This window comes from Asparagus officinalis, chromosome 4 (genome assembly GCF_001876935.1).
Source record: "Asparagus officinalis chromosome 4, Aspof.V1, whole genome shotgun sequence".
Lineage (NCBI taxonomy): Eukaryota > Viridiplantae > Streptophyta > Magnoliopsida > Asparagales > Asparagaceae > Asparagus > Asparagus officinalis.
Window position 1 is genome coordinate 22,022,962 of NC_033797.1, and position 12,677 is coordinate 22,035,638.

General features: G+C 34.0%; 1 protein-coding gene across 1 annotated transcript in view; it reads left to right on the top strand.

Moving 5' to 3' along the window:
* Window positions 8,639-12,677, top strand: part of LOC109836911 (DEAD-box ATP-dependent RNA helicase 6-like) — a 15,499-nt gene continuing 11,460 nt past the window's right edge. The window contains exon 1 of the mRNA XM_020404953.1: window positions 8,639-9,069. Coding sequence (XP_020260542.1) covers window positions 8,801-9,069 — 269 coding nt within the window. The 5' untranslated portion in view covers window positions 8,639-8,800. The remainder of the gene's footprint in view (window positions 9,070-12,677) is intronic.

Here is a 12,677-nt window from a genome sequence, read left to right on the forward strand (position 1 = left end):
GTCAAATACAAAATCTTGAACCAAATACTAAATTTGATTTTGTGGGGGTCAATAGGGGCAATTGACCCCATTGCCCCCACTGTGAATCTGTCGGTGATAGTAAAGGTAGAGTAATGTTCCTATCAAAACATTGCTCTATGTGTGACATCCCCACTTTAGTCCCACATGGCCTAGTGTGAAAAATTATTAGTGGCTTAAATAGAGAAGCCCAAGGCCTAAGAATAACTAGTGCTAGTATTTTGACAGTGGAATTTAGCCAACATCTAGTTGCTCTTGTTAGGTCTCACGGCTTGCGCGCGCCAACGGGCCTGGGGCGTGACAAATGATATTAGAGCAGTTACCAGCCGGAAGTGTGGAGCTAAGTGTTATATAGGGCTAACTGCTACACCGTGTGGATGCGGTGGGAGCCACATTTGGAGCCCGTAGAAGCCACCTCTAGAGTCCACATCGCTTGGCAGTGATACTAGGATGTGCTAATTGTCATGTCGTGATGACGAGGACGTCGTCTTTATAAGGTGGGGTGATTGTGACACCTCTACTTTAGTCCCGCATAGACTAATATGAAGAAATGTTAGTGGTTTAAATAGAGAATCCCAAGATCCAATAACAACTAGTGCTAGCATTTTTACAGTGAACTTTAGCCAACATCGAGTTGCTCTTGTTGAGTCCCATGGCTTGCGCGCACCAAAGGACCCGTTGTTCTGGGGCGTGACACTATGCCAGAATATCTCGACCGTACATGAGCCGGGACAATTGCCAAATAGCTTGTGAGAACGTATGCGGGGTGTTTTGATAGGATTCGTGCTGGTAAAGGTAAGATTCTTTTTGTCAAAATTTCATGAAATGCTAATACGAAGATATGACCCACACAAGCCCATACGTCACATGTTGATAGCAGCCCAAGCCCATAAAGGCACTGGCAAATGGCAGCTCAATCCCAAATGAGAAAAGAGTCTTTCCGATATTAGACCCTTACATTTTCAATATTTTAAATTAGTCCCTTGATCATTAAAATTGCTACAAGGTCCCTGATTCTTCTATGGGTTAATTACAAGGAAACCCTACTGGGGAATTTGAACTAAACCTGCTCAATTTTTTATTCCACAAAACTCCCCTTAAACTTTAAGAGTTATTGTATATAGTCCCCCTAATTTTTTTTCAATCTAGTAAATTTCACATGAAAACTTCTCATTTAATCTTAAATTAGCATCATCGGTTCTAGATCTAATGTGGAAAGCATGTGCCAAAAAAAAAGAAAAATAACTCATTAGTCTAAAAAAGTTACTTATTTTTTCTTTTTAATAAAAACATATATTTTGGAGCTAAGAAAGAAATTTTGTCTTTTCTTTTTTCTTTTTTTCTTTTTAATAAAAACATATATTTTGGAGCTAAGAAAGAAATTTTGTCTTTTCTTTTTTCTTTTTTTCTTTTTATCTTTTTGAAATGTGCTTACCTAGTGACACGTTTGAGTTTACTAGTATGCAAAACGTGCGTTGCACGTGATGCATGTTAGGAACTCTATGGGGGGAAACCTCTGAAGGTCAACTAATGCTGCATACATCAATATTAATATTTTTATGAAGCACACACTTATACTTCACATAGAGTAGAGATTAACTCTACAATAATAGTACAAGCATTATGCTTATACAAGAGTCTATTATCAGCATCGCCTTCACCACAATCTTCACAGAAAACAAACATAAATGGGCAAATTCACCAAAAATGCAACAACTACAAAAAAAAAGAAACAAATCAAACAACAAAAATCTCGCAATGAACTAACATTTACCTAAAAAAACAATTATGCAACTACACACAAATTAAGCAACTACACACAAATATGGTTTAGATTTATTCAATGTTAGCTACATCCATAATGAACTAACATTACATCCCTAAGATGAGAGTGGGCTTCTCATTCAAGCTACACAACCTATACAAAGAAAGAAAAAACAAAAACATGCTAGTTCAAAGATCAACCTTGAAAACAATATTGCTAGAGGATACATTTGCAGAGAGGAAAAATTGCTTGTTAAATACGGAATAATCCTTAAACTTGCAATATTATAAGAGGATGAGCTAAAACGAAAATGATAATTTTCACTTTGATATCCTAAAGTTTACATCTTTCTACTTCAATAGGCTGAAGGATTTCTTAACACTTTGATACCCCAAACTTTGAATCCAATTTTACTTCGATACCCAAAGTATTCATGTAACATTTTAATATCCAAAGTTCCAATCATATTTCACTCTGATACCCTATCCAAGTTGTGTTAGATCTTTTATTTAATTTGTATGGTGCCTTTAGCATCTGATACATTTAGATTCAGTTTGCCCAGTTGCTAAAACAGCAGTAGAAAATTAACAAAAAAAATCTAATAGATCTAGATGTAGGTATCAAAGTTAAATGAGATAGAAACCTTGGGATATCATAGTGTTAAAAAGTACTTTGGGGTTATGAAACTAAAATACGATTAAAACAGTGGGATATCAAAATATTGAAAAAAGTACTTTGGGGGTTTCAAAGTTAAAAATTGGTAAACTTTGAGATGTCAAAGTGAAATAGTAGGTACTCACTTATTATTTTAAAGATTTTCTCTGAGAGAACAACCATGTTAATCAACATATGGGTGTGTTAATGAATCGACAAATTAAACAAATTTAAAAGTTTATAATTATAAATTGATGCGAGGGAAAAAATCTATCAACAAGAGCTAATTTCTCCTAATTACTTGTATATGTCACAAATTTATACTCACATGACCATATCAACAAATTGTAGTTAATCAACTACATGTTATTCTCTTAACTTGATAATTAATACGGAAAAAATTAAAAATAAAAATAAAAAAATCTTTAAAAGAATTCACCACTGCAACTAAGTTCATACCAAAACCTATTTGCAAGATGTAAGAATTAATATTTCTCCAAACATTCAAATCTCGATGATATCACCTATAATGGGTGATTAAGTGACCAAATATAGTTCCATGTACTTCTACTGATGATTGACTATGCTACTTTTGAAGATGATACTGTGAACACGAGACCGTTATCCATGCTCTTCTAGCAATAATTCAGTATGTAATTATATCTGATGATAGACATACATTGTGTTGTTATGTCATGTGCAATTATATCTGTTGTCAAGCTCCAAATGGAGCCACCAAGACTGCCATCACCTTCAAAATTACCTCTAATTTCTTAGCAATAAGAAAGTATCAATACTCATCAATACGCTACGAAGCTGGCGCTTCATGGTGTTTAAGAAGTTCACAAAGGCCATTCTTATGGTTTTCTTGGAGTAGAGGAAGATGACTTAATTAAAAAAATTAGTATCTTATTGACTCTATACTTAATTAAGAAGTATTAATATCTTATTGTTAGATTCGTAAAGCGATCTTAAAATTAGCCAATTCCCACGCATGCGAGCTAATTTCTCCTGACCTCAACATAATTTTCATCTACACCAAAGAGAGAGAGTATTAGACGAAGAATGATTGAGTTAACACTTAAATGACTACCTATTAATTAAACTCAATATCATCCATCTCAATGTTTACTTTCTAACAATCACTATCTAAGATTTCTTTATTCAATTTCAAAATGAATATACCTCTAAGATATTTACTTGTATCTGAGTGATTTTATTCCATTTATGCTTCTGTATGAATTTCTACATATGCATATTCTTCAAGGTTATGTAATCTTTGTCAATTATAGAACAATATTATCCATATCTTTCCAACTAATATTAATAGTTTTCATAAATAGACATTGCGCGTGCAATAGTAGCTATGCGCCGAGTTCAAGGTTAAAAAGTAAAGAATGATCAAAATAGAAAGCAACTCAAAATTTTTAGGAATCAAACATGTAGTCTTGTGAATCAAAGATGGCAAACATGTAGTCTTGTGAATCAAAGATGGTCATCCTCGTATTTAGGGAGGAATAAATTATGAAATGCATCTTCAGATGATGCCCCGTAATATTCCATAAATTCAATACATGCTCCAGAGATGCATATTTTTTGCGCAAACCATCGCTCAAAGCTTCATGTCTAATATCTATAAATGCTTAGAGGTCAATAATATAGCCAGAACAAAGTGCTCAACAATTAAAAGTACAAAAAGTTCTCCAATCCAGTATCAGTTATGGGGATTTAACTCACCTCATGTCAACCTTTCCACATTTGCTAAAAAGCTACCTGAAGTCCTAATTGGCGAGCATCATATTTAAGGTTGTCACAGAAAATAAACCTAATCTGTACTCTGCCACAATATGAGATGCCCAAGTAGGATGTCAATAGTGAGGCAAATACTATCAGTAGACATAAATATCTTCAATAAACACTCGGAGCGGAACCAATAATTAACAAAAGAAATAGAGTACACGCAACAAACACAATAGCATAGACAATAGGAAAATGCATGTTTGACCTTTAATACGTCCAATTCAAAGCTCTTTCTAACTAAACAGAGAGTAACCTTTAAAATTATTCAGCAAGGCATTGGATGAAGTTGATGCCACATTGTATTAAAACTCACTATAATGTGACAATGATGAAGTCAACACCACTGTGCATGTCTTTAAGTTTCAATACATGTGAAACTTCAACCCAAAAAAAGTGATAGGAAATTTACAGAACATGAAAGCATTAGAAATATAATGATTTATTTAAATTAAGCAATATGCTACCAATCAAATACAAAATATTTCTTGAGAAAGGTCAGACCTGAAATTATATAACTTTGGGGAAATTTTATAACCTTTGGGAAAACATGTCCATTGATGTATGTTTGTGTAGAAGATAAAACTAGGCCTGAATGTTTCATTACACTTTGCGAATCAAAAGATACAAATATGAAGATTTTAAATGAATTAATTTAAGTACTCACATCAAAATCTTCCCCCAAAATGGAGGTAAAATCATATTAGATCATAGCATTATATTCTAAAAGATCAAATGGCAGTACCTCAGATATCTTGAGCAACTCGCATAACTGACTGCACATTTCCTCTCTTGTCTGCAATGATTTTAGAATAAATATGTCTATTTGATCTGAATCATTAAAAAATTATAGAGAAAATTAAATAAATTAGACTAAAACCCTTTTTAACAAAAACATTCATAATTCTTGACAAGTTACTCTGATCTTGAAACTCGCCTTTGCGCTTACCATTCTTCCCTCTTATTTTTCTCTATCTTTTTCTTATATTTTACTTTTCCCTGAAAATGACACAATATAAAAAGAAAAATCCCATCAACAAACACAAAATCTCAGAGAGAGTTAGAGATTAGAAATCTAAATTCATGCGATTAAAAATTCACACCCATGCATGCGTTCTATCTCTCTCTAAAGAGAGTTAAAGAATGTAAAATGTTTTAGGTTGGCTCGTCGGATCCAGGAAAGAATAGAATATATGAATTAAATAAATGATAACATTTTCAAATATGCATATAGTAGAGAATTACAAATGAGTCCATAATCAGAAATTACAATATTATTTTAGCAAATTTTACACATGTATCAAAAAAGCAATACTTTGCCCAATTTAGAAACATTTTATAGGTCACCTTAGATTCTCATATTGCAAATATTTCCTCTATCCAAATTAAACTCATAGTATCAAGTAAGAGAGTAAATTCAAATTATCCATATTGTTCATATCTATATTTCTTCAATACTACTGCTATCAAGGAAAGAATCAGCACTGGAAGTGTTCAATAGCCTCCCTCTCCTTGCTGTTTGATGAGCTAATTACTTTCACCTTCATTCCAATCCTATCCAAATTTCACTACAAAATGTCAAAGGCTACCACGCCCAACCATGTATGAACCATGTGATTAATTATAATGAAATAGGTATGGAGTTTCAAATGCATTTGATCACAAAAACACATGTATGAATTATGTGATTAATTATAGTTACATAGAATTTATTTCCATCTTAAGTGGCATGTGTATTTCAAGTTATATTATATATATGTTTTACAGTGTTATGGAGAAGACTAACAAACTGAGAATAATTTGCCCCAGTGAGTCCATCAGCCTACAAGACTACTCATCGGTCAGGTGGGAGTTATTTGAAGAACAAAAGATAGAAAAGGACAAAGTTAAATTAAAAATTGCCCCTAAATGTGGGGATATTTACTCTTATCATATTTGAATGACCATTATATTTAAAATTTTTAAATAAAAAACAATCAAAAGTTTTGTCACTCATATCATCTTTTATAAGTAGTGTGTGTGTGTGTGTGCGCGCGTGTGTGAATAAGGTTTTCTTTCACTTGGTAGATCCTCACTACTAAATTCCTTAACATTGTAATATAAGCTCTAGAAAAATATCTATACATGAGCATATTTAGTAGATAACACTAATCTTGGTTTTGCATAAAAAGAATTTATACTTGTTAAATATAAAAAATATGAGGTCCAATTTGAAATAGACATTGTATGTGTAATTAAAACATTCAAACTTGCATATTTATATTTCTTATATTCTATATTAGTTTTCCCCTCCAACAAAAATTTTAGTTTGACCTCCAAAAGTAACCACTATGTTTGTAAAATTCAAAATTTTGAATTTAATTAGTATCACAATCAATAGTATAAATAAAATTGACATAATCAAGCAATGATAAGAGACCAACCATATTAGACACTCAGTGCAATTCAAGTTCAAGCACATTCGAAACTAATTACAATATCTAAGCTAAGTTCCTTATATCACATAGCGTTATTATGAGGCTGAGAGGTCATACCTTCTTTGGATCAAGTAGGTAATCATGCATGCTGTTATGCTTCAAGAAAATAGCCATGCTCTTGTTTGCAGTAGAATACGAATAACCAGTTGTAGTACCAAATTGCCACCTAAAAAGACTACTGAACTTGGGTCATAATAGGATTTACAAAGAGTAAATAAATTTAGAAAATTTAACCTCAAGTCTAAAATCCACAATGATATTAGAAGGTTATGTTTTTTAAGATAATAAATGCACAAATGTGATCTAGGATCTAAACTAACAAAAACGTGAAAGATATTCAGCTCTGAGAAAGATCCTGCAAAAAAAACTAAGATCCAAGACACATCCATCACATGGAAAATGTAAAGTCAAAATTTGCCCAAGAATAACATAAATTTAATAAATCTAATAAAAATGCAGAAAGAAAACAAATTCGATCGAAGTGGATGAAAATGTCTCTCACACCTTGCTTTAGGCCGACTTCTTTTTCGACGGTGTGATATTGAGCGCACTTCGTCTTGCTACATAAATTTATCACAAGAAATAGATCAAAACAAGTTCTAGCCATCACTCTTTGAAGAGATCTAATTAGCTAAAACCATAGAAATCAAACAAAACTAACCAATATGTACAAAGAGATCAGATGACGAAGAAATATAACAGAGCTCAAATTATGAAATGGATTTCATACCAGTGCTCTCTCCTTGTATAACCCCCTTCGACAAATGATAGGATTGAGATTGAATTTGAAAGATGCTAACGCTGGTTAGATATTGAGAATGAGGAGAACAAAGCATTGACCAAGATGAAGTAAGACAGAGGAGAATGTGGAGTTGAGAGAGAAATTTAGATGAGAGCGGAGATGGTGAAATGAGGGAGATATGAAAGATATAGTCAATAGAAATCAATAAAAATTTAAGCGTTGTTGCATAATGATAAGGATAACGAACGGGAAACGAAAAACCTTGGAGTTTCATTAAAAGCTTATGGCTATCGTGGATAATGTGAATGACTACATTAGCTGAAGGAATTTTTTGCATTATGCGTGGAGTTCAATTGGCCATGTCACTTGATGGAGACTTAAATTCAAGCCAAATGGGTTGGTGAGTTTTCGTATTCAGCACATTAATTAATGAGTTATGGAAGGTTAAGAGTCTAAGACACTAAATTAATGAGTTATGGAAGGTTAAGAGTCTAAGACACTAATTAAAGCTTACTATTGTGATGAGGAGAAAATTAGAATTAAGTAATTGGTCTAAGACACTAATTAAAGCTTACTATTGTGATGAGGAGAAAATTAGAATTAAGTAATTTGTAAAGGGAAAAATGGGTATGAAAAAGTTTTGACATGTGTATTCTCTTTTATAAATAGTATAGATATAGATGGTGCTAATATGAATAGAAAATAAGAAATTTCAGACAAGATTTAGTAGAATAAAAAAGTTTAAGAGATTATATACAGTAACTCCTAAACTACACAAGGTGCACAACTCCTCAAAAATCCAGCAGGGTTTTCTATAATTAACCCTTTTTGTATCTTACTCATGATATGCTCGCTTGCTCTTGATTGCAAGAATTAATTTGACATCACTTACAAGGACCTCCAGGAGAGGGACTAATTTGGAGACAACTCATAAGAAATGGGGGGTGTAATAGCAGTTTTAATGATTTGAAGGGCTAATTTTAAAGTATTAAAAATTAAGGGACTAATACGTAAAGAACCCGCCACACATTCATGCTTCCAACTTGATTCAGAAACCGACAACCATCTTACCCGAACCTAACCACCCCGCACATGAGGCCAAATAACGCCTTATGTGGGGCCCACCGCACCGTCTGAATCCAATTCGGATGCACCCAACAAGGTAACAAAACAGAGAACACCTCTTCGCATTTTCACCCTAAAAAAACCCGAAACATTTCATTAAAAAAAATTCAAGCAGTTTGCGATCTCCAATTACTGAGAACTTCGTCTAGGGCTTTCAAATTTCCATTCGATTCATCGTCGTCGTCGTCAAATCTGCAGCTTCTGAGGTCTCCTTGAGATCGGATGAATCAGAGAGGGAGATACCCTCCTGGAATCGGGAACGGGCGAGGGGCCGATGGACCCCCAAACCCTAGCCCGAACCCTAACCCTAATTACTATGGCCGAAACCCTAATCAGCAGCATCAACTGCAGCAGCAGTTCTCTCAGAGGGGAAATCAGATGCAGAGTCCGCAACAATTTCAGCAGCAGTGGTTGAGGAGGAATCAGATCGGAGGCGATGCTGGATCCAGTGAGGTTTCAAAGCCTAGACAATCACAAGCTATTGATTCTAGGTAAAGAGAGAGATTAGCAGAAAAAAGGAAGAGTTTTGGTATTATTTTGCTGTTGGATTTTATCTTTTGACTCGTTTCTTGCCTTATTGATGCACTTTCGGATTAAGTGTTTGTTTGGTTCTGTTTCTATTTTTATTCTTTTGGCTGCAATTTACTTCACGAAATGTACATAATTCATGTATGTAATTATGTAGCTATCAAGTTGTCACATTAGCAGAAAGAAAATTGCTTTATGTTCTTAATATTTTGCTTGCTAATTTTGTTGTTGCATTGTATAATTGATTGATAATAATCATTAAAGAAACTTGTTTTTAATTATTAGTAAGTTTTAGTTTAAGATTTTCGTCTGTGCGTTAACCTTTCTTAGAACAAATCTTTAATTGGCAGACCCTTGATCTTGGAATTGTTATATCCTCTGATATTTTAATTTCCATTGGAAGGTTACTCTCTTAAAGCTATTTAACTATTTTTAAAAGCTTCTACATAATTGACTTTTGTTAATGGATGATTTATTGATTCAGGAGAACGCTCATTTGCTTGTTTAGTTAAGAGTACGTGGAAGATTTTTCATGAAATTTGACGAGAAGTTTGGAGATTCTCAGCTTATCTGGTTATTATCCAAGTGTTACTGTAATTTGAGGTGGATAATGTTTTAGATTTTCTCTACGTCCATTGGCATTTTAATGGTCCTAGCAATTCCTACTTGGCAACTGGGTTCACATTAGGGTTTACTCGGATTTTGTATAGTCTTCATGATAAATTATTCTGTTGATTGTTCTGCATTTAGTCTAACTCCTAGTTACATTAACCATAAGTATGAGACTACGATCCTTTTAGATGACTGATAGACTGATATTGTATTCTGGATTTATAATATTATTGAAAAAGTACTTTGGATAAGTTTGGTTACTCTTTCGCTGCACTAAGCTCACACTTAGAACCTATAGTTATTTTTTGTTGATTGTTAATGATAGGTTGATAACTATGATATAATCTGAAAGTTTAGTGTAGTAGAGAAATGGTGTTTCCCAATTGTAGGAGTTGTTTGGTTTGCTACAAAAATGAATTGCGAAAAATGTTGCAACAACAAATGTTGCATGCATCATTGCAGGAGTTCAACTACAAATTCATTGTTTGGATTATTTGCAATTTTGTCATGGAAATGTATTTCCAATGCAACTACAGTGTTCGTTTCAATAAAAGTGCAAAAACTACATGATTTTCTCTAGGTTTGAATTAGAAAGCTGTTATTCAGTGAGGTGGTATTTATTAATTAATTTTTAATTTCCTTTTGAGAAGTTGCAGCCTTTGCTGCCTTCAAACTAGTTGTAACATTTACTGCAACTTTTTCCTACATATTGTAAATGAACTTATCTTTCCTAATTACAATTTATCAAGCCAAACAGACAGTACAAACCCGGTTGGACTACTGACACTTGCAGCTGTATTTTCTGTCAAAAAAAGCCAAGGTTGTTTATGCCGTTAATAAATTTTGGCAGCTAAGCGTTCTGTCATACGCTTCAGGCTACAGATGACTGTCTTATTCTCATGGCTCTTTTGTGTATTTTAAGGAAGTTCTCCTCACCATTTTATTTCTCTACCATATTTGTATTTACTATTTATATACACGCCTAATCAGTTTAAATCTGCTAGGATTCATATGTACTATGTGAAAGAATAATATTTTATAGTATTCATTTAACCATAACAATTTGACAGTTATTTCATATTTGTATAAAATTATTGTATAATATGCTTTTGCATGAAGATGTCTGTTCAGCTTTCTAGTTGTTGTAGTCAGATTTCTGGTTGTTTTCCCTGCGATGTATCATATTTTTAACGATGGGTTTTCTTCTTGTAGATCCATGCTTTGTTATATCCTCTATGTTATAAGTGATATTACTGTGTATATTCGGCGGTTGGCCATTGAAGGGCAGGTTAATGAGTGATAACTGGGAGAAGGGCAAGGAGAAACGAATGCACTGTAACCTATTATGGTGCAAGTGACATCATGGCTACAAATTATGATGCTGTTAATTTCCGAAGTAGAAAGTTGGAGAGATCTTTATTATGAAGGATTCATTTAAGATCATAAAAGTTAATTTGAAATGTTAAAATGTAGTGTTATCAAAATCGTGAGAAGACACATACACTTAATACAGATTAATGGTCAAGAAGTACCTTGCGGTTGCTTTTGATCAATTATCCATACTATTAAAGTGGGATTAAAGTAGAGAATACTTTTGCGGTTTTATGCGACAATAGATACCCATGGAATTGGAGGAAAGTTTCTATATAGGATGTTTATAAGACCACAAAATGCTTTATGGATCGAAAAATCAAGGAATTAAGAAATATAAGAATCAAATTGAGATGGGTTCTTTAATGTGCAAAGGTGTAAATAAGCACACCAATTAAAAGTGATTGAGTATTAGACTATTAGTTAATCGAACAATGAGGACTAGAGGTAAGCCAAAGAGAACATGGAATTAGGAAGGTGTGATAGTAGTGCTTATATTAATAGACTGATCCTTAACAAGCTAAATGAAAGAAAAACAAACTAAATGAAAGAAAATGTTTCATGTTGCCGAATCCAAAATTTTGAATAAAATACTTCGTCATTGTTATTACTGTACCTGATATTGTTGTGGAAGCTGAAAATTTGAAAAAGATGAGATTTCTTATTAGGCACGATTATGTGCAATGCTAGTTAGCATTGTTTTAATAACCATATAGTTTAGAGCCTACGTGGTCTGTCTAGGCGAGCATGAGTTATATGCCATCATCTGCACATTAAATTCAACAACAGATATTACTACCCCTTTTATTTAGTATAAGTATACACATATACACTTGTGGAAGGGCATGTGTTTTGTATATTAGAGGCTATTATACCATTTTGATAACTCTCAATTCTAAACTGAACACATGCCTTCCTTTCTGTTTTGCCATCTTCCTCTCACATCTCATATCAATGTTTTTAAAAAAACCCTGCCTAGTCCGCTCAGGCGTATGCCTAGGCCTAGGCGGTACCCAAGCCATCCATCTAGCGTTTAGTGTCTAGGCCGTACCTAGGTTGTCCTTCCTAGGTTTTGGGAGCGCCTAGAGTAGCGTAAGCTGCTTACGTGGACTGCACCCTTTAGCCTTGATCATGATTTCCTCCGTCGCGGTCTCCACGTCTTTCGACCTTCTCCAAATCTCTCTAGCCTCCAACTATGAACGCCTTCTCTACCTCCTCCGACCTTCAGCAAAACCTCCTCCTCCGCCACTTAAACAGAGAAAGAAATCCGCTTAGGTGACAATCTGGCGCCTAAGCTTTTAATAATATTGGTATTTGCTATCAATTGTTCTAATTAAAAAATAACTAGGAAAACCGCCTAGGCTCTCCTAGGCTCTAGGCGTCACGTCCAATGCCTAGGCCGCCTAGCACTTTCTGTAATCTTATCTCATATACTTAATGTTCTCCTAGTCAACAGAGTCACTTGTTTTAATTTTTTCAAAAGCACCCTAGGCGCCTGGCTAGACCTAAGCAGTACTTAGGCCGTCCATCTAGGTCTTGGGAGAGCCTAAGGGAGTAAGGGTTGCTTATGCAGACTGCATCACATAAA